Source organism: Protopterus annectens, chromosome 9.part0 (genome assembly GCF_019279795.1).
Source record: "Protopterus annectens isolate FY-2018-M chromosome 9.part0, PAN1.0, whole genome shotgun sequence".
Taxonomy (NCBI): Eukaryota; Metazoa; Chordata; order Ceratodontiformes; family Protopteridae; genus Protopterus; species Protopterus annectens.
The window spans coordinates 159972213-159994488 of record NC_056743.1 but is presented as its reverse complement, the minus strand read 5'-3'; the positions used below and the strand labels follow the sequence as shown (position 1 = coordinate 159994488).

Genomic DNA, 22276 nt, shown 5'->3' with positions numbered 1-22276 from the left:
TGGTGAAATCCAAACTGCACTCCAAAGTCTTGCTTAGTTTTGTGTGATTGACACAAGTTTTCTTTTACCTGTACAAGCTCCTATATTTGAGAAAAGGAGCTTCCTGACACCTGACAGTGTAAAGAAAGAAAAACTTACAGTCTGTGTATACAGTCAAATGCATTTAGTTTCCAGTTAATGTTGGAAAAGTTTGGAAACATTCTTCAGTTTAATTTTTGTGTTTGAGCAGCATTTAACAGTGACATATTAAAGTAAAGGAAAGAGAGGTTTGCTAGTCTTTATTCTGTACTTATGTTCTACTTTTTTGATTGTGCAAAAAATCATGAGGGGAAATATAAAACTAATTTTGTTCATGTCACTCTCATTGAGACAAGAAAAATATATGAATTTTGGCATGTGTATATAAAAACTTATGAAATTAATTTTAAGATGGAAAAGGAATATATCACCTGTATTAGAGTTGTGGTTATGTTTTAAAACCATGACAGAGCAGTCAATTTTTACAACGTGTGAGAATAAAGAAAAGGTTAATTTTATTCCTGTTGCTATCTCTGTGTACATCTGTGTGAAAGTGTCAGAAAAAATACCATGCATTTTCTGAGAACTGCATTTTGCAACACCAGCAAAACAGGATGCCTGGTGATGGCCAAGTTATGCCAGAAGTTCTCCAGAATCATAAGACACTTGTCTGTAGCAAGCAGCATTTTGCACTTCAGGCAAGTTTTCATGTGGAAGCTTGAATGCATTATTAGGCTAGTTTTGCAGGCTATGCCTTGGTAGTGTGTTCTTCAAGCTCAAGTGAAGTAGGGATGCAAAGAAATCTCCTCTTAAAGCTCTGGGGGGGGGGGGGGGTATCTTGCCTTCCATCCATATCTTGCCTTCCATCCATCTTCAGCATAGAGATCTCCATTCTGGGTTTTCTCCATTGATATCAGGAGAAGTCCTGATCAAGGAGTGTAAGCTATCTGGTTTGGCCTAAGGTGGAGGGGTTTACACACAGATGGTTAAGTGCAGCAGAAGTATCACAACTAGATGTAAAAAATGAATGTAGTTGCTGTAATATCTTAACTTTGAAAGAAAATGTATCTATCTGTACCCAGAAATGAGTTGTGTTGCTCATTAGCATGCTGTCTTACTTCCCTCTGTGTTATATATGAACAGTCCTGTGTAACACTAGTCTTTGGCTTTTGTTGTATGTAGTATACACCAGCATGGTTACAGCCAATGCCAGTGCTTACATAGGGGCTTCTTATTCTTTAAAGAGGGAGTCAGTGTAAGGAACAGACATTTCAGTATCGAGAGATGGTTTCTTTTTCAGTTGTAGATTTGCAGAAAAAAACGGTACTGGTAAGGCAGCAGGCATATACTGCCTACAGTTTTTTTAAGAAATGGTAGCTTGGAAGTTTGATATTGTAAATAACCAAGCAGCAAATGCTACCTGTCAGAAGACTAGATAAATGAATCAGTGAATCTATGGGCAGTGTTTGAAGAATACACAGGGCACAGCAGTATTTTTTTTTAATTGGGAAGGCAATTTATTTTCTGTTTGAGTGGGAGAGAAGTCTGATCAACTTCTTCTCAACTTCTACTTTTTTTATTTTGCACAAAACACCATGTGCAATAAAAAACACCAATGTCAATATAACATAAACAGTCATAAAATAGCTAAAACAGTTACATTTAAGACAACATGGAATGAAACGCTCCAACAAGTTCAACTTCTTCATATGCAGTTAGGGATCCAAGTCATGTAAAACTACAAAAACTACAATCCACTCTGCTACAGGCCCCATGAGGAGCTCAGTGTCTCTCCAACCTAACATCAGTCTTGCGTATTCAACTGCGGTACCACCTTTATCATTCTTATAAGAAAAGCGCAGTCCGGGTCTGAACTGTCTGCAAACAGCTAAAGTTAACTTTGAGTTTGTGTCTACCTGTTTGAGCCAGTATTCATTTTTCCCCTGGAGAGCACTCTCCTTTGGCTTGTAAGCAGCCCCCCCCCCCCACACACACACACACACTCATCTTCCACTTTCTCTCTTATTCCCTTTTGTTAGCAAATAGTATCCATAACTGATTCCATAACTGATCAATACTGTGTATTTAATTTAAATTGAGACCACAGTAGCCTACTGATACAAGGTTATCCTGTTTTTCCACCTGAGAAATGGTTAAGAAATGACTTAGTTTCAGAGCAGTCCTTGGTCAATTCTGATTGTTTCTTAAACACAAACTTGTCTTTGCTTTGGCTCATTAGCAGCAGTACAAAAGAACTGCCTGGTCACACCCTTGTTCTCCCCCTCCCATATTCCCTGTTTATTACCTTAAGCCAATCCCAAAGTTAATAAATATTGCCTGTGGGAGGCACCATTTTTAAAACTACAACCACCCTTTGTCACTGTCATATGTTCATTTACCAGTTTACTCTGTTACCTGATTGTTTCCAGCCCCTCATAAGAGCTACTAACAGGGTCTCTACCCACTCTGCCCCCTATTCCCTCCCGCCCCCAGTGGTCCTACCTTTATTACAGTCACAAACCCTTCCCATCTTTCCAATAGCCAACCACAGTACTAACCCAAAACTATCTCCTCCATCTTCTCACTACTATCACATCTCCTCAGCTAACATGTACAAGCATACCTTACCTGTGCTCACTGCATGCACTGTCTTTGCATATCTTACATCATACCAAAGCTCCATCATTCCCCCACTCGACCACTACCACTGTACTACTACTCACACCACCACTCATGTCTCACCCTCACTCAACTCCCCTCCCACCAACTCAAGAACTATCCCTGTGCACCTCTCACATATTCTACCAACTATATTACTCAAACATAAAGCATCCCTACAACTTAACATAGTAACCTTCCCACCATACCTATTACCCACAGAGCACAATCATAAAGTTTCCCTAATCAAACACATTCAAAAACTGAGAACTAATAACCTCATGCATATCAAAACTAGCTCTAAGTGGAGACATCTACTCCAACCCTGGCCCTACCATCTTCAACCCCAGTCCTCATAATCAGACTAGAAACCACAACTTCTCCCATATCACAGCCAATAGAAAGCCAAGTGACTTCCTTCTACTAAGCCTAAATATTAGAAGTATATCCAAGAAAGTCCATGAACTCCATGCCACCATAGACTTGTACTCCCAGATATAGTCATCTTGACAGAAACCTGGCTAAAACCTCACATTACTAGTGAGCAAATACTCCCTACCAGTTGTGGCATACTAAGAGTAGACCGACTAAACAAGAAAGGAGGAGGTGTAACTATAATATTTAAACAGCATCTAAACATCCAGATCTTAAAATCATCAGCTCCACAAATAGGCAATGAAGAAATAATATATACCAACCTCAAAATAAACCAAAACAAAACCATCAACATAATTGGATGCTCCTTCCCACCTGGTCAGAACATCCCTCCACTAGAAAACCTCCTCAGCTAGTCTACCCACCATCTCCCCCAATAAACTATAATTTTAGGTGATTTCAGTATTGACTGGCAATCCCGCTCTGGCAACCATCCAACCCATCATTTAAACCTTCATGGCTTTACCCAACTAGTCCAGTCGCCAACCAAGATAAATAAAAACTCCAGCAAGCACACTACCCTGGACTGGTTACTAGTCAGTAAGAGCCCCCAGTCATATATAACAGACTGCTTATCAGATAGCCTCAGTGATCACTCCCCAACATTCCTACTCAAAAAATACCTATACCAAGCTAAACCTTTCAGCTACCGTCAAATACGTAAAAAACTAAACTTTAACCCACTCTCATTCATCTCATCCCTCAAAGAATGTAACTGGCTTCCTCTAAAGTACCTCAGTCTTGATGACGCTGTTGAATTTTTTAATACTACCTTCCTGGGTATCCTTAATTACCATGCCCCCATAAGACTTTCCAGAACCAAAGCACAACCCTTCCCATGGCTGCAGAAAACCACTAAGTCAGAAATGAAATACAGGGATAAAGCCTGGGAGCACTGGAGCAAAACCAAAACCCACTCATCTAGACAGAAATTCCTAGAACTACGCAATAGAGTCAAAAAGCTAATAAAACAGGACAAATTCCAATACTATCAGTCTTCTGCCCTAGACTCCTCCCAACACAGCCCCAAACAATTCTAGTCCTCCATAAACTCCATCCTCCACCCAGGTAAAGTCAGTACCCCTCCTCCTAACATCCCTCACTCCTCCGAAAATATTGCTACCTCATTCAACACACACTTCATACAAACCATACTATCACTAGCTAAAAACAACCCCCCCTCCCCTCCAAACCCACACCTTCAACTAGTAATCTCCCCACTGCCTTTTCTTTTTCTCCTGTACCTACCTCCATCATAAAAAAAACTCTTAACTAAACTTAAGCCCACCAAATTAGCAGCAGACAACCTCCCAAGTGAATACCTACAAATCGCAGCTGAAGCTCTGGCCTACTCAGTATCAATCTTGATTAACCGATCTCTGTCAGAAAGTTACATTCCCACACTGTGGAAAGTATCGCATATAATTCCCCTCCACAAAGGTGGCCCCTCCACAGAACTAACCAATTATCGCCCCATGGCTATTCTCTCTCCACTCTCCAAAATACTAGAGAGATGCATACACTTTCAGGTCTCAGACTAGCTCCTTGCTAACAATCTCCTTTCCAATGCTCAGTATGGTTTCCGACCAAACCATAGCACCACCACTGCCTTACTCTCCTTTACTAACACTATCCTTCAGCATAAAAACAATGGCTATCTCTCCTCTGCTACTTTCCTAACCCTATCTAAAGCATTTGACATGGTCCCACACAAACAACTCATCTCTGTCCTCAGTAACCTATCCTTCTCTCAATCAGTCGCCAACTGGTTTCAGGGTTACCTGTCTGACCACCAACAGTCTGTTGTATGGCAGAATGACATTTCTCCCCAACTACCTGTCTCCATAGGGGTTCCCCAAGGATCCATCCTTGGACCCCCTACTCTTCTCTGTTTTCACCAATAATCTAGCCTCTGCCCCCAAACATGGCACACTCATGCAGTACGCAGATGACTCAACTATCATCTGCTCAGCCCAGTCCCTACCCAAACTGCAAAATGTCACACAGGAAGCCTTTTCCTCTGTTGAAACTTGGTTATCCGATGCCCAATTAATACTCAACCCAAACAAAACTAAACTACTCATCTTCCAACCCACCAAACATACTCAAAACAACTCTCACTTTAACATCACAGCAAAAGACAACACCACTATATACCCAACTGAACACACCAAATTGCTAGGAGTAGAAATAGACAATAAACTAAAATTTGACATTCACATATCCATGGCCATAAAAAAAGTCCACAAAAAACTAGGAACGTTATACAGAAATAAGCAATTTCTCATCAAAGCAGCAAAGATTTCAATAGCAAATTCCCACCTTATCTCCACCCTACTTTATGCCTCTCCAATATATACCAACCTAAGGCAATGTGATCTAAACAAGCTAGATATCTGCTGCAACAAAATCACCAAATTCGCCACAGGGGCATCCTACCATAGTCACCACTGTCTCTCACATGCTGAACTGGGCTGGCTTGAACTCCCTCACCTTCTTCAGTTATATCAACTCTCACTCGCCCACAAACTAGTAAACCATCCGCTAAATGTCCCATCCCTTCAGAATCTACTCCGACCCTATCGCACCACCAGGCCACTAAGATCCAGCAAGAAAAATCACTTGCAGATCACTAAAGCCAATAACTCTGCTGGTGAAGCACTATTCTCTTGCACCATAGCCAAATTATGGAACTCCCTCCCACCCACAATTACCTCTGTACCATCATGCACTCACTTCAAAACTTTACTAAAAGCACACCTAAAAACATGCTGGCTATGCCCTTGCAACTCCCACTCTAATATCACCCACCCCATCCAACCACTACCTTTCTTTCCATCCCACTAACTACCTTGATTTATAGCAAGCTCAGATGCTCATAAGCTTAGTACTTATTATACAGCAGGAACTTTTTATTGCAACATTTGTTAATGTTTGTTATGTACTTCACAGATAAAGATTCTAGTTGTCTACTGATGTACTTTGTTCATCTGTAAATATGTTTGTAATTAATTGCTGTGTTAATCAAATTGTTAATCGCTATGCAATCCAGTGTAACTACTGTCTGTTTATTTTAACTGTGGAGTTTTTCTCCCCGGGCCTCTGCTGAAAATGGACCTACGTCCAGTCGGACACTCCCGGTCAACAAATGTAAATAAATAAATGTAGAGATAAGTACACCAAATCCAGAACCTTAAACTTAATCTTGAGGTGACCTGGTAAACAATAGAAACTACTCTGAGGAGGAGTAATTTGTTGATAAAGTTAGGTACCAGTTAGTAACCTAGCAGCAGAGCTCTGCATAAATTGCAAATGATCAAGCTCACTGTTGGGGAGTCCTAGGTAAAGGGCCTATTAGATTCTAACAGCTATAATGGACTGTAAGTTATTGGAGGGGTTGAATGTAAACCGAAAATAGGTTGTGTACAACAAGCCAAAATGCTTCCTTTGATCAGAATTTTCACGATACCTTTTGGACATCATATGTAAACATAGTAAAAGCGGTTGGGAAGGTGTGTAGACATTCTTTGTATGAAGGCAACTGATCATGTCACTTGATGACAGTTAAAAGATTACTGACCAGTCAGGGGGTGTCATTTGTATTTGTAGAAATTGATCAGAGTATGTAATTGTGGCCAGAATTTCTTTCATTTGTTTATAGTGAAACATCAGAGTTTCAAACATTCAGAAGGTGAATATTTTTTGAGGTTTGGGAAGGCAGGTTGCCTTTGAAAGCATCTGATCCTGACAGTCAGTAACATTTGATTTGATTTGATACATTTGACACACGATATTCCGTATACAGTGCAGAAACACGTGATACATGAATGCACTTCTAGACTCTTGATTATTTTTAGGAAGAAATTTACAGTACGACTAGTATCCTGTAGCAAGGCATTTGCGTATTTATAAATATAAATCCTATATGTTGCATCATTTTTTTCTAGTTATAGAATGTATATTCTGAGGTAGAATGAATTGCATTGCATAGATGACTTTAAATTATCCTTAAATTGACACTAAATGCAAAGAGCTTTTTTTTTCTTTCCAAATCAGTATGCATTTCAGTAGCTGCAGTATTCATTCCTTATTAAGTTCAACATGTTCAGCTCCCGAGCTATAATTTTATTTGGTGTCTTCAGTGGTTATCCGCATCTAGATAATCTAATAGGACTTTTCTTTCTGAACATTTGATCTTCCTTTTGGGACAGTATTTGCTTCTCGATGAGTTTTCTTGTAGACGCAGTTGGAAAGCCTCTCTTTGCAACTTTTGGCTGTTGCACTTCTGGAAGTCTGTTTTCTTGTGTTGGTACTAGTTGTGACCATTCTTGTTGCTTTTCTTTTTTGACCTTCAGTGCATTTGCCTTATACATGTCTCTAATATCTACTGTACAGCTTACCCACAAATTCCAGTCTCCACTGCTTCTAGTTCCAAATTTTCCTGTGGATGTTATAATCCTTATCTCAGACCTTCAAACCTGGTGGTCTTCTGAGGTTTCTTTCATAACGGTATTTTCTCTGTTGATTTTTCTCTAGCATGTGCTAACTTTCATTTTTAGGTAGTTGAAGTAAGTTAATCCACTTTTCAGCCTTCTTTTTGGAGGTTGAACAGGTGAGAGACTGAGTCCCTGAAGTGGATTATACTAACGCTTTTTATTCTTCATCTGTGGTGAGGCTGAAGGGATTCGCTCTACCTGTCTATCTGACAGTGGATGGTGTGAAGTAGATGTATGTATGAATTCTCATTGGTGCTTAGAGCTTCTGGAATCCTGACTTGGCGCTGCAGACCAATGTTCTTCATGTTTCACTGTTGCAGTCATTACATTTGGGTAATCCTGCTGGCAGGTTGCCCTCGGTCGGTCTGAATTCCAAAGTCTTGGGTCCTGTGTCGGTTGCTGTCGCCCCTTCTCTGACGTCAGGTCGTCAGGGGTATAAAAGATGCAGCCGATGCCATTTTCTTCAGTCTTTCTTGCCACGCAGTGCTCGAAGCAGAAGCAGTTCGCAAGTGCCGGTCGGCCGACTCCTGAGATTTTCGTGTTCGAATTTCAGATCTGAAGTCTTCATTAAAGCTAAGTACCCCATTGGGGAAATTTTTTCTTGCTCCAGAACGATGTCAGAAAAAGTTAATTGAATTTCTTGTGGAAAGCAAATACCTCATAAAGACTTCATTCTTACTGTATTCCTTGCCTAGGCCCTGACCATAACATTTCAGGTCGTCGGTTTTGTGCTAGATTTAACCAATGCACTATTAAGCGTCGGTATGATTTTGCATTAAACTATTTTGGATACAGGTTTAATTATCGAGAAATGCTGTCAGATAGCCATCCTTCTACCGGAGTTCACAAAAAACACAAAGAAAAAGAAAAAGACAACCGAGGCCCAAAATCGACGAAACTTCGCCTAAGCCAGTCGCCGGTTCTCAGTGAGGTGCTTTCACAGCCCTTGACGCCCGCTACTTTAGAGTCGCAGGCTGCTATCGACTCCCATGTGGAGTCGGCTATGCCGCTGGAAACTCAAGGTATTGGAGCCTCGGACACTATTCCTTCAGATGGGTCCGGAACCACTGAGCAGGCACCGGCTTCTGAGGGTGTATTCAGATCTAAACATTTATACATTAAACCGACTTCAGTTTCAAAGGCAAAGACTAAAGCACCTTCAAAGACAAAGAAGCAAACTCAAGAGCCACGTGGACAGGCCTCCATGCCCAAAAAACAGATGCTCAAAATGGCCGAAGACTTGATTACCTTGATCAGGGGTTCCCATCCCCCTCCTGATAAGAGGCCTAAGCAAGAGACAGACTATGAATCTTCAGATCAGGTTTCTATTTCTTCTAATTCCTCTTCTGATCAGGAATATTCTCTTCCCCCCTATGAGGATTCTGATGCTGAAGAATATATTCCTTCAGCTTCTCCTCCTGAGGACTATTCTTTTTGGGAAACCTTGCATACCATGAGGGAGCACTTCCACTGGGAGAGCCAAGATTTTTTCAGAATCTAAAAAGAGGCTCAGGGACTTCCTTTTACTACCTCAACACAGGCCTCTAGCCGTTCCACCTGTGTTAGACATTGTAGATGATGTGTTTTCAGAGTCTAGTCTGACCCCTGACTCCTTACCTCCAGCTCCTGTTAAGCCTGACAGATATTACAGGGTTCCTTACTCTCATAAATTCCTTTTCAAAAACCCTGCTGCAGACCCAGAAACTATTTCACAGGGTCCCAAAGGGGTTAAGGCTTCTGCTGCAAAAAAACCCTACCCCCTCTGACAGAGATTCTAGGGCACTGGACAGATGGGGAAAAAAGGTTTACACATCTGCTACCTTGGCTATAAGGGCCTTAAACTATCAGTTCCATATTCTCAAATATCAGCAACATGTCCTGGCATTGCTTAAACAGAAAATGTTGTTAAACTCTGAATGTGCAGAAAACAAGAAAATGCAGGTTTTATTGCATGCAGCTGAACAAGTTAGAAAGCATACTTTGCAATGTGGTTTTGATTCTCTGGAGGCCTCCTGCAGGGCCGCAGTTACGGGTTCTGTAATTAGGAGGTTTGCTTGGTTAAAGGAACAAAATCTGCCCGATCATGTCAAAGTTAAATTATTCGATGCACCTTTACAGCATGATACTTTGTTTGGTGTTAAGGCAGAAGAGGTGTTAAAGAAAATGGAGGACAAAGCTAAATCTATGCAAACTGTCAAAGATTTTTTACAAGTACAGCCACCTAGGTTTAGTAGACACTGGCCTACAAATAATTGGTCCTTTCCTGTGTCAGACAGACCTCAGAGGGGCAGATTCAGATGCCCTAGAGGCAGATCCCAGGCACAAGGTTCATACAGGTCAAAGCAATGGGGTGCTTCTGCCTCCAAAAGTGGAGAAGACAAATCACAACCTTACAGGAAACAGCCCCAATGACTTCCCCCTGCCTGCACCAAGCACTTATCTCCTGGCAGCACCCTTAGGGGGAAAAATAGCACTTTTTTCTCAAAACTGGCAGATTATAACCCAGGACAAGTGGGTTCTAAACAAAGTGTCACAAGGCTACAGGTTCCACTTCCATACCCTGCCAAAGGCAAATGGTTGGCCTGATCTGCCATAAAGTCAATGGGCAGAGGCACAAAAACAAGTCTCATCCCTCATGGACATGGGGGCCATTCAACAAGTACCAGAGCAAGAACAGGGACAAGGATTTTACTCAAGACTGTTCTTGGTACCCAGAAAGGACAAAGCCTGGAGACCAGTACTGGGCCTATCTATTCTAAACACATTCATGGATATACCAAAATTCAAAATGTTGACCTTGCAGCAGCTTCTGCACATGCTGGGCACGAAGGCTTGGTTTGTGACTTTAGACCTAAAAGAGGCATACCTGCATGTCCCAATCAGGCAGTCATGCAGAAGATATCTCAGATTCAAGGCTGGCTCAATGCATTACCAATTCTCTGCACTGCCCTTTGGCTTATCTACTGTGCCCAGGGTCTTTACAAAGTGCCTGGCACCAGTAATTGCATTCTGCAGACAAAGAGGAGTACAAATATATCCTTACTTGGACGACTGCTTAATTCAAGCAGAGAACAAGGACATTCTTTTACAGCATCTGGCGTTTGTGAAAAGACTTTTAACATGCCTAGGGTACACAGTCAATGAAAAGAAATCAAAACTAGTACCCTCTCAAGAGATAATATTTCTGGGTGCAAGCTTAAATACAACTGCCCAGATAGCTTATTTCACGCCAGATAAACAAAGGCAACTGACAACCTGTTTCAAAATATTGGCAACAAAGGCCCAGTTATCTGCAAGAAAAATTCTGCAGGCTTTGGTCTTCATGGCATCCTGCATCCTACTAATTCCATATGCAAGACTGCATATGAGGAAACTTCAATGGTACCTAAAAAGTGTTTGGACTCAACATTGCCACAGCCTGGAAACAATGATTACTCTCATTCCCTGCCTGCAACAGGAGTTTCGATGGTGGGCGAAGGCTTGTCACCATAACAAGGGACAGCCGTTCACATTACCCCCAGCCAGACAAAACCTAACAACAAATGCATCAGATTATGCCTGGTGGGCCCACATGGCAGGAAGATGCATTCAGGGCACATGGTCCGCAAACCAAATGCATCTACATATCAGTCAAAAAGAGATGCTAGCTGTTCAGAATGCCCTGACAGCCTTCAAGGACCTACTTCATCCGGGCCAACTACTGATAAAGACAGACAACACCACGGTCATGTGGTATATAAACAAGCAGGGGGGCACACATTCTTACCCCCTTTGCAGACTAGCCATGGCTTTGTGGGACACAGCATTTACTTACCAAGTTCATATGCAGGCATAATTCCTGCCAGGAAAGGAAAATACTCTGGCAGACTAAGCAGAAACCTCATGGATCCCCCACGAGTGGCAGCTGGATCCACAAGTCTTCAGCATGATAGCAAGGAAATGGGGATGCCCGGACATAGATCTATTTGCCTCCCCTCACAACTAAAAAGATTCTGCACAAGGACTTATCACAGACAAGCATGGAAAGTGGACGCCCTATCTTTCAGCTGGAAAAATCTGTCAGTATATGCCTTTCCTCCACTGCCTCTCCTCCCCAAGATACTCTTAAAGGTCAGACAGGAGAAGCCAAAGATGATACTGATTGCCCCAGACTGGCCCCGCCAAAACTGGTATCCGATCTTAAGAAACTTGTCTCAATGCCCAGCCTGAACCTTACCTCAAATACCTTATCTACTGTCACAACAAAACAATCAGATCCTGCACAGCCAACTCAGGACTTTAAACCTGGCAGCATGGCGAATAATGTAGGCATACAAAGCACACCTCTCAGCAAAGCTGTGATGGATGTCATTTTGGAAGCCAGAAGGTCTAGCACTAGAAAATCTTATGCTGGAAAATGGAAGAGATTTTGTGCTTGGAACCAGACACAAGGAACTGATACAGCTGTACCAAATATTCCTCAGATTTTGCAATACTTAACTGAGATGCTGGACAAAGGTCCATCTTTTTCATCAATTAGAATTCATGCCTCTGCCATTTCGGCTCATTACAATACAGAGCCACCAATCTTTTCTCATCCTTTATTACAGCAGTACCTCAGAGGAGCCAAAAACTTAAGGCCTCCAAGGAGATCACCAATACCTGCATGGGACCACAAGTATGTCTTGGAAAAATTCACCCTGCCTTCTTTTGAGCCAGCTTCTACTGCTGATATAAAGTTTTTATCTTGGAAAACAGCTCTGCTCCTAGCAATAACTTCTGCAAGACTAGTATCAGAGCTACAGGCACTCATGGATGTGGAACCTTTTATCATTTTTTATCCAGACAGGGTCTCTCTGAGGACAAACCCAACATTTATGCCTAAGGTGGTGTCCAGTGTGGCCCTTAACCAAACTATTAATTTGCCAACTTTTTATCCAAATCCACAGAACAAGGGGGAGAGAATTCTGCATTCTTTGGACGTACACAGACAGCTTAGATTCTGTTTGGACAGAACCAAAGTTTTCAGGAAGACAGAGCAATTACTAGTGGCATATCCTGCAGGATCACAAGGAAAGGCCATCTCCAAGCAGACTATTTCAAAGTGGATGGGCCACTGCATTTGTTTATGCTATTTACAGCATGGCAAGCCAGTGCCTAAAGGCATTAGGCCACATTCAACCAGAGCTGCAGCCACTTCAGCAGCCTTTCGCAGGGTAGTACCAACCAAAGACATTTTAAAAGCTGCTACTTGGAGTTCAGTACACACGTTTACAAAGCATTATCATCTGCACTCTACTCTAAATCCAGGGCAGGCTTTGCCACTGCAGTTCTGCAGGGCCTCATAGCCGCTCCTAATGCTGTTTAGCTCCAGCCTCCCAACCATAGCTTTGGGACTCGACCCAAATGTAATGACTGCAACAGTGAAACACGAAGAACATAGTACAGTTGTGTACACTTACCGTAAATGTAGATGTTCGAGTGTATTCACTGTTGCAGTCCAGGTTACCCACCCACCATCCCCCTTATTTTTGCCGGAACTTGTCTTTCCTTCTCTGATTTATACAACCTATGTGATGTATTTGCTTGTAGATGAAGGTAAAGTTTATATTGGTGCATGTGTTTTTATATAGAAATATATATAATTTTGGTTACCCTTTAGGGGGCACCTGACATCTGGGGCAAGAAAAACTGAAGAAAATGGGGTCGGCTGCATCTTTTATACCCCTCATGACCTGACATCAGGGAAGGGGTGACAGCAACTGAAGCAGGACCCAAGACTTTGGAATTCAGGCCAACTGAGGGCAACCTGCCAGCAGGATTACCCAAATGTAATGACTGTAACAGTGAATACACTCGAACATCTACATTTATGGTAAGTGTACACAACTGTACTTTGTCAGGTATGACAGCACTGGGCACCACTTTTCAAGAATAGAGGTCAATGTACAACTCTTATTTGCACTTATGTCCATCAGTTTAATAATTTGAGTGTTTTCAATAATCTGCTTGGATGAGGCACAATAGCTGTTTTGAAATGAAACAAATGGGTATGCATGGCTGTATCTGGCAAAAAAAAATAATTTCCATGATAGCTGCCAGATGTATCCATTAATATCTCTTCTTCTAGAATGTTTTGATACAAACTGAAAAGTTCAGAACTCTGCACTGCTTGCAAGTGTGTTATGCCTCTTGCCATTTCTTTCTCTTAAAAGTGTTCACAGATGGGAGTTGTGCATCCTTTGTTCAAGGTGTATGGTGAAACAACTCTGCATCCCCATAGGGGTATTCTATTGTTTACCATAAGGAAGCCCAGGAATAACTACTTTATTCACAAATGATATATCCAAATATTGTAAAAGTAGAAACACTATTTACAAGTCTAATATCCATAGATAGTTTATCCCACAAGCACCTTACACTTTAATGGAAAAAAACAGTGCATACTGAGAACTACATTTAACCAAATTAATCAAAAGACCATTACTTCTTGTAAGATACCCATGTTGAAGAAAATCAGTACCCAGTGTAGATGAGAGATCTACATCTTTTTTACACTTTCATAGCAAGATTAAATCACCAAACTTCACGACACCCGTGCAGACTGACAATAGAGGTACGACTGCCGAATCCCACACAAATGCACTTTATAAGCACTTAGAGTGCATGGATCGTGCAATCCCTAACAGAACCAAGATGCTATCATCAAAAAAAAAAAGGAAGCCCTGTGTTTCTGCCTCTCCAAAAAACATGCAGTGCGTTTCCATCTCAAACTCACTGCTCTGGGGCATCAGCACAAGCTCTACATGGTGCCCTATACATGGAAGTTAACGGGAGAGAAAGTACAAGAGTTCAAAGAATTCTTCAGGGCTCTGTTACCTCAAGAACAGGAAGAAATAGATGTCGTTGAAGAAGAATAGAAGCACTTCAAAACAGCTGTTGTGGGGACTACTTAAAGAAAGCTGTTGGTGGAATGCAGAAGTCCAGGAAGTCATCAAAAGAAAGGAGGGGTGCAGAAAAAGTGGGAGGCAAAAAAGAAGGCAGGAAAAAGTGGGAGGTAAAGAAGAACCAGGTTAGGAAGGAATACTGGTTGGCTAACAAAGAAGCTAAGAAAGGAGTTGCAATAGCAAAGAAACTATATCAGGTTACAAGTCAAAGACAGGAATATAAGTGAGATCCTTCATAAGGAATGCCAGCAGCAACCTGCTCATTAGTCCACATTCCAGGCAGATGAAATGAGTACTTCCAGCCTCTTTTGAAGGAAGAAAACCCCACAGAAGCTGTACTGCCTCAGACACATTTTATGATGAGAGAAAAGGAGGATCCCACCATAGAAGAAGTAAGAAAAGCAAAATAAAAAGTCAGAGAAAGCAGGAGGCTCAGGTGTAGTCACAGCAGATATGATAAAGATGCTGGGTGAGATAGGGGAGCGATGGCTCCTAAGAGTATTCACCAGTGAGGAGAGATGGCTCCTAAGGGTATTTACCAGTGAGGAGAGAGAGGCAAATCCCAGACAACTCAAAAATGAACATACTCGTACCAGTGTTTCCTATGGGCAGTACATCTAACTCCTGTCATATTGCATGAAAGTTCTGGAGAGGATGATTGGTAAATGGATACACAGAGTAGTAGAAAGAAAGATGGGAGATGAGCAGTTTGGACCCAATTTTTGCAGTGAGACAGCTGAGAAGAAGCTATAGATGAAAGAATCCAACCGGTCATTCTTAAACTTGGAGAAAGAAAATTTGAAAGTGGTTTGAAGTCCCAAAAACATTAGTAGAATTAGAGTGCAAGCTATATACAAGGACCCAGCGACTCAAGAGAGATCGGTGGGTGTGGGTGTGCACCAAGATTCAGCTCCAAGCCCATTGCTGTTGATAGAGGTTATGGACTACATTAGCAAACAGGTTGGAGGGGACAGATCAACAAAGTTGTTGTATGCAGACTATGTGGCATTGCAGGCAGGCTTTGAGCAAGAACTTCAGCAAAGGATAGGTGGTAGTGGAATGCAAAACTGAAGGCACATGGGATGAAACTAAGTATGGGCAAGACAGTAGTAATGGCAGCAAATTTGGAAAATCAAAAGGAGCTGAGAATTGAAATAGAAGGGAAGATAATGAAACAGGTTCATAGTTTCAGGTATCTGGGAGAGGTGGTTGAGGAGAAGGGAAGTCTGAATGGAAAAGTCAAAGCTAGAATCAGAGGGGCTGCAGCCAGCTGGCATATAGTGTGTCAGGTGTTGTGTATGACAGAAGAATGCCAAAGAGCTGAAAAGTAAGGTGTACAAAACAGTGGTGTAACCGTGTATGGTCTCAAAGCCTGTGCAGTAAAGGCAGAGCAGATGAAGCTAGATGTGATGGAAATGAAGCACCTGAGAATGGTGGTAGGATGCACACTGTGGGACAGATGAAGACATGAGGATATAAGAGCAGAAGTCAAAGTAGCACCAGTTGCAGAAAAGATCAGAGAGAACAGATTACAGTGGTTCAGGCACATGTGCAGAAAAGCAGAAGACAATCGGGTGAAGATGATTTGGGACAAACAGGAAGAGGGTAAGAGGAAAAGAGGGCATCCAGCAAAGAGGTTGATGGATTGTGAGAAAGAAGATCTGTGACAGGCTTGAGTGTTGAAGAAGACAGGAGTGTGGCATTGAATTGAGAGAGATGGTGACAACTACCATGACACCCTGACCTACTGTGGAAAATGGGAAAGGGGGGGGGTTGTTGATTGAACCATGCCAGCAGTTTTGTGAATACCGTTTGTACTTGTTCCAGTCTCTTAATCTGAGTGGGCTTAATTTCCCCTGTATTCAATCATAGGTTTTACAACAGATGGATATAAAAGTAAAAGATCTGTAGATGACCTACTGGAAAAACGCCTAATATTACTTGGTATGTAGCAGCATCTACTACGTATTGAGTAATATTAGGCAATATGCAGTAGCACCTACTCAGGACATTAGATAAATGATCATTACATTTTAGGTTGTCATCCACAGTAATTCCTTAATCCATCAGAGTCCACATCAGCAAGAATATGAGCATCGAAAGAATAAGGAAATCCAGAGTTTGAATTTCAAAAGTGAATCACACATTTCCTAGTGTTTACCCCCATCCAGGAATGTTGAGGCCAATGAACTAAATTATCCAAATACCCCTGCAGCTGCATGTGATCAGATAGATTAGAAGTAACACCCCTACTGTTTGTTTCATCAGAATATTTGCTGAGCCAGTTCTGTTTTACAGGGGAAAAAAGCTTTTCATATAAATACCAAACACTGGTCCAATTACAAATATGTCTTTAGTTGCTTGGGAGCTATTTTTCAACTGTGAACATTAAACCTCTGAGACAAGGAACTCCTGTCTTAGAATTCAAATTAGACTTGATCAGTTTCCTTACTTGTGATTTTTGTTCTTGCCATCTCATTGTAGTTTATTTGAATACCTGCATTTCTGAGCCACTGTCTGCACATCTCTGAAATTCTTGTAGCTTAAATTGAGAATTTCTAGAGGTTCATTGTGGGGAATACCATTGTAGTGCAACTCCTTATCCATTGCAAATAGCCACAGGTGGATGTCTGCCCTTCCTGTCTGACTTCCAGAGCTTTTGTAAATTTCCCCAGTGAGCCATGCCTTTCATTCACATCAGACGTTAGACCAGTATGGGGCTTAAAATGAGACACCACTCCTGCGTTATTCAGAAGCAGTTGACCACTAGTGCGTTCAGTTAATCAGATCCTTTCCACTTGCCATCCACCCAGTATTAAGTATCCAGTTTGGGAATTCTTACCTCATCTTAAATTGACATTTTTTTTAATTTTACTTTTAAAAGTTGTACTTATTTCTTGAATTATAATTTGTCACGAGGTCCATATCTCCAGAAAAACATGCTAATGAACGAGCAACTCAATTGGGCATATTCTGCCAAAGAGCTTTCATTCAGTGTTACTTTATGTCCTGTTGTGAGCACCATGCTACTTTTGGAAAGAAAACTTTATAGGTTCATAGGTTGGTACTGGGCTATCTGCCTGAAGGCATATATTAGCCCAGCCACATTGTGCGGTATTCACCGCCCCTTTAGTAGCTCCCTAGACCCTTGTACTAACAGCTAGTACCCTTGGTCCCTATCTAGTAGTGCTGTTGGTGTGATCCCCGGTGTGAACTTTCTGTTACCCATCCACTCATCAAGGTTCCTCTTGAAGAGTGATAGTGAGGGGCTCTGTCTTATGTAGATCGGGACCCTGTTCCATAGTAAGGGAAGTCTCTGCGAAGGGAATGTATCCCTCCAGCATGTTCTATTCATTGTTATGTTGAGGTTTATATCCCTAGATCATGTAGCTCGAGTAGATTTGGTTTTGCTAAGATGGAGCATGTTCAATAATTCTGGGTTGGACATGGCTCTGTACGTTAGACAGAGATCACCTCTGAGAAAGCGGTATGCAACAGAGAACAGTCTTAGCCTTTTCAGTTGTGCTGCATAGGGCAACTGTTTGAGGCCAGTAATCCTCTTGGTTAGGTACCTCTGTGGTCTCTCCAGCTGCTGGAGATGTCTAGCCAGGTACATTCCAGTTGGTGCATTGTACTCAATAATGGGTCTGATGAGGGAAGAGTAGAGGGGGCACCATTACATCCTTAGATCTTGATGCAAATCCTTTCATGATCAGATGGGTCACATAGAAGGATTTTCTAACCACTTTGGCAACATGGTTGTCAAAGGAAAGCTGACTATCTACTTGGGTCCCTAGATCAATTATTTCTTATTCAGATTTCAGGGGATTACCTCCTATGTTGTAGTTTGCGGGTACTCCGTTTTTTCCAAAGGGGATTACTTCGCATTTTTTTGCATTTAGCTTGAGACCATGGCTTTGACACCATGCATCAGTCTCATTTAGGCCCTTCTGGAGGATCTCCATGTCGGCCGGAGACTGTATTACAGCACCCAGTTTGCAGTCGTCCGCAAACTTAGTCAGCCACAGCTCTTCTGTGCTTGCCTGTACTTCTTGAGAAGTATATGCCAAACAGGAGGGGCCCCAGGACAGAACCCTGAGGCACACCACTCGTTACTGGTCTGGATTCGGACATAGATCCCGCTACTGTTACTTTATGGGATCTGTCTGAGAGCCAATTTGCGATCCGTCTTGTGACGTAAGGGTTTATGCCCAGGCTGGTGAGCTTATCAATAATACCTGAATGTGGAATGGTGTCAAATGCTTTAGCAAGGTCAAGGTAAGCCGTGTGTACCTCCTTTCCCTTATCTATAGCCTGAGTAACTGTCTCAAAGAAATCCACCAGGTTCAGGAGGCATGATCTGCCCTTGACGAAGTTGAACTGTGTGGGGCTTTAGAAAATAAAGCTAGAAATCTCTTGATATGCCTGGAGCAGAAAAAGTTAGAAGCCTTGATCCTTGCTAGTCATGGGCAAGTTTAACTTGCTGCTAGTGGCCCTCAGTCCAGAAATACTTTGGAAATGGAACAACCAAAAATGATTCTCATAATATGTAGTAGGGAAAATTAAGTCTTAGGGGAAGCAGTTTGTCCCGCTCATACTTGTAGATGGTCCCAGTGAGTTTCCACCTTGTGTAGCCCAGCCCCACATCACTAGTATGAAATCTGCCTGTCCTGATTCCTTCAGTAGAAGGAAATGCAACTGTACTGTTGGCTTTCATACAGGCTTCGAAGGTATCTCAGTTGGATATTAGCTTCCATGCTTTTGCAAAAAAAATGTCAACGCCTCCAGAATTTGTCAACCATCCAGAAGTGTTAAATGTCAGATAATCTGATAGTTTCTGTAAGAAATCAACATGAGCAGGACCTGCTTGTTAAATTCATGAATGTTGCCTTCCATCCCTAAGGTAGACACTAAGCCTCTGTAGTCCTGGATGCAGTCTATATACCAGTGCTTCAACTTGTGATTGATTTCGGTAGATTCACTTTATGTTGTGACCTCAAAGAAGAGCAGCTCAGTTGTGCAACCCTTTGGTGTCGAGTGTCTTGCTTCTAAGGAAAAAAAGGAATTTTCCCATCTGATTCTTCAGATCTTCTCATTGTGAGCTGGAAGGAAAAAAATTGTTATTCTTCCCAGATCTTTCTGATGAGCTGCATTTTTAATAATGAAGAGGCAGTTTGTTCTGGCTTCCCTGATGAAGATGCATAGTTTGTCAGCACCTTAAATCTTGTGCATGAATGCTTTATGTGGGGTCTTCAGGAGGTGTTTGAAATTCAAAAAAACAGTATACTTAGACTTGCTGGGCAATGGTGAATCCAATCCCATGGCTATCTCTACCATTGTCCAGATGTCTGAGGATGCCTTTGAATTGGGTCTTCTAGTCTCAAATTCCCACCAGTGTGCTCCCTGAAAGTCTGATGTTATTGAATGCAAGACGCTTATAAATGCTTCTTCAAAAATGGACCGAGTGGTAGTTTCCTTAAAGGATCCATTATGTTGCCAGATCTTAATATGCTCCCAAATGGCAGTGACAGTAGTTTTTGTAACTAAGTTTGTGCTCATTTTGGGGTTTAGAGTAATCAGTTACCTAATGCACACTGTTAAATACCACAGTGAAATCAAGAAATCAATTGAGGATGTAGTCTTGCACATCAGATGAAGCTTTGAAGGACAGTGTGCCAGTTCATCTAGGCTATTTTTTTATTTTTATGTTTGCTTCCCCTTCCAAGCACTGGTTTTCAGCTAACGGCTCTTCTCCTTCAGTGTCTTCAGGACTTGCCTTAGCCTTCCCTGGGCTCAGCCCAGTTTACACCCAGGGCCAGTGAGGGGATTGAGGATGCTGGAGAAGTGCCATGCTGCTGCTGTTGAATGTATCGTAACCCCTTCAACACCACAGCAACCTTGCAAGCTCTTCATTTGCTGCCTACTGGAGGTGCATGTATGCTTCCATGAATGCTTAACTTCCCAACCAAGTAGTGTATCAGTTGCAGTGTGGAGCTTGCCAGGCTCGTAATTGTACATCTAAGGTGTACATAGTCAGTAAAGTGACTGTAACTGGTGGACGCAAAGGCAATCTGTTAAATGACACTAACTTACTGACCTTTGCTTACATTTGAACAGTGTATAATATAGCTTGTATTTGAGTAAAACAAGCTGTAATACATTTCTGTGACTTAATATTTTTATTTTCTTACAGTTGGACATTTGAGGTATATACAGTCAGTAAAGTGGCAATAAAGATTTGGTACAGAGGATGATTTGAATGAAATGGCCGTAGCTGCTGTTTGATCAGTCGGGCAGTCATTGATTTGCTGTGTAATGTAGCCCCACTCAGTTGCAGTTGGCTTCAGTGCATTTGCTTTCTCACCTTGAAGTCCATCTGTCATTGATTGTGGAGTCTAGATGAGAGGTTCAGGTGTCCTCCATCAAAAAAAAGGAAAATTCTTCTTGTAAGTGGGGCTATATTCTGAAACGAAGTATGGAATTTTCTTAGGAAAGATGAGAGAAACGTCTTCAACAGAGGAGAGTCTTTGATTTCATTATTTTCTCAGTGGATGATGTGGAACAAAATCATCATCAGCTTCTTAAAGGCATGTGACCAATTTTAGGAAATTGTTAGGACAAAGCGGCACTAAGTAGAGGCTTTTGTGTAGTTATAGACTAAGAAAATGAGCATTCCAAGTGTTCCTTTTTTTATCTTGGTTCTCACTGTTAAGGTAGGTGTTAGCTAGAGCAAAGAAATGTCATAAGTCAGTGTTCTTTTTCAGTCTGGTAGTGTAGAGTAGGAAGCGGTCAACTAATTTTGTGGAGCATTTAGTGAGGAATGTTCCCTGTTTTGCTGCGGAGATGCAGTATTCAGTATTGTTTGCCTGGGCTGAGCCTGAAATTGGTCAGTATTGATCAGTGCACTACCCCAATAAATAAATATAAATACAATGCTAGGAAGGTTATCTTAACCCACTGTGTTATGTGCAGTACTTACGACTTGCCTTTTCATTTTGAGTAACACTCCTTGCTCATTGTTCTGCATACCCAAAGTATGTATTTTTAACACCTTCAGTAATTTTTTTATGTATTTAGTGCAACAACAATGAGGCTAGCATACCAGGAGCTACAGATTGATCGTAAAATGGAAGAAAAGAAGCTTCAGAATTTGGAAGGGAAGAAACGAGAACAAGCAGAAAGGCTTGGCATGGGCTTGGGTAGCAGAAGGTAATGGACTATGGAATATGTCAGTTATTTTTGTTTTCTTTAACTGTTTTAAGTTTTTAACCCTGTTGTGTGGCAAACTAGTGTTCATTTGTTTTTTTTTTCATTACAGTGCTGTCTCTCATTCCATTCTGTCAGAGATGCAAGTAATCGAACAAGAGACTCCGCTCACAGCCAAGTCCTTGCGCTCCAAGCTTGATCTGTTTGATGACACAGGATTCACATCTGGGCCCCCTAAGTAAGGCCAAAATCAATATTATTTTTTTTCACACTTAATTACTTCTTACATGTACTGCATTGCTTGTTTCCTGTAATGTATGTTAAAACAGTGAATTCGATCCTGTCCTGCTAACTTGAATGATCAAGGTAGTTTGCCTCTGATCCCAGCACTGAGAACAAAATGTGACTGGGGGTGTTGTGCAACAGTAAATCATAACATTTGAGTTTACCCATTTTAAATGTTGTTCTTTACTAGCCAGTTTTTTCTTTCTTTTTTTGAGGAGTTCTGTTAGTATTCCTAGTAAGGCACATGCTAGA

The 22276-nt window shown here is 41.7% G+C and overlaps 1 protein-coding gene across 4 annotated transcripts in view; it reads left to right on the top strand.

Annotated features, from left to right (window-relative positions):
- Window positions 1-22276, top strand: part of ARFGAP2 (ADP ribosylation factor GTPase activating protein 2) — a 722347-nt gene that overhangs the window by 460525 nt on the left and 239546 nt on the right. For all 4 annotated transcript variants that reach the window (XM_044082689.1, XM_044082691.1, XM_044082688.1 and 1 more), the window contains 2 exons: window positions 21611-21742; window positions 21852-21977. In XM_044082689.1, coding sequence (XP_043938624.1) covers window positions 21611-21742; window positions 21852-21977 — 258 coding nt within the window. The remainder of the gene's footprint in view (window positions 1-21610; window positions 21743-21851; window positions 21978-22276) is intronic.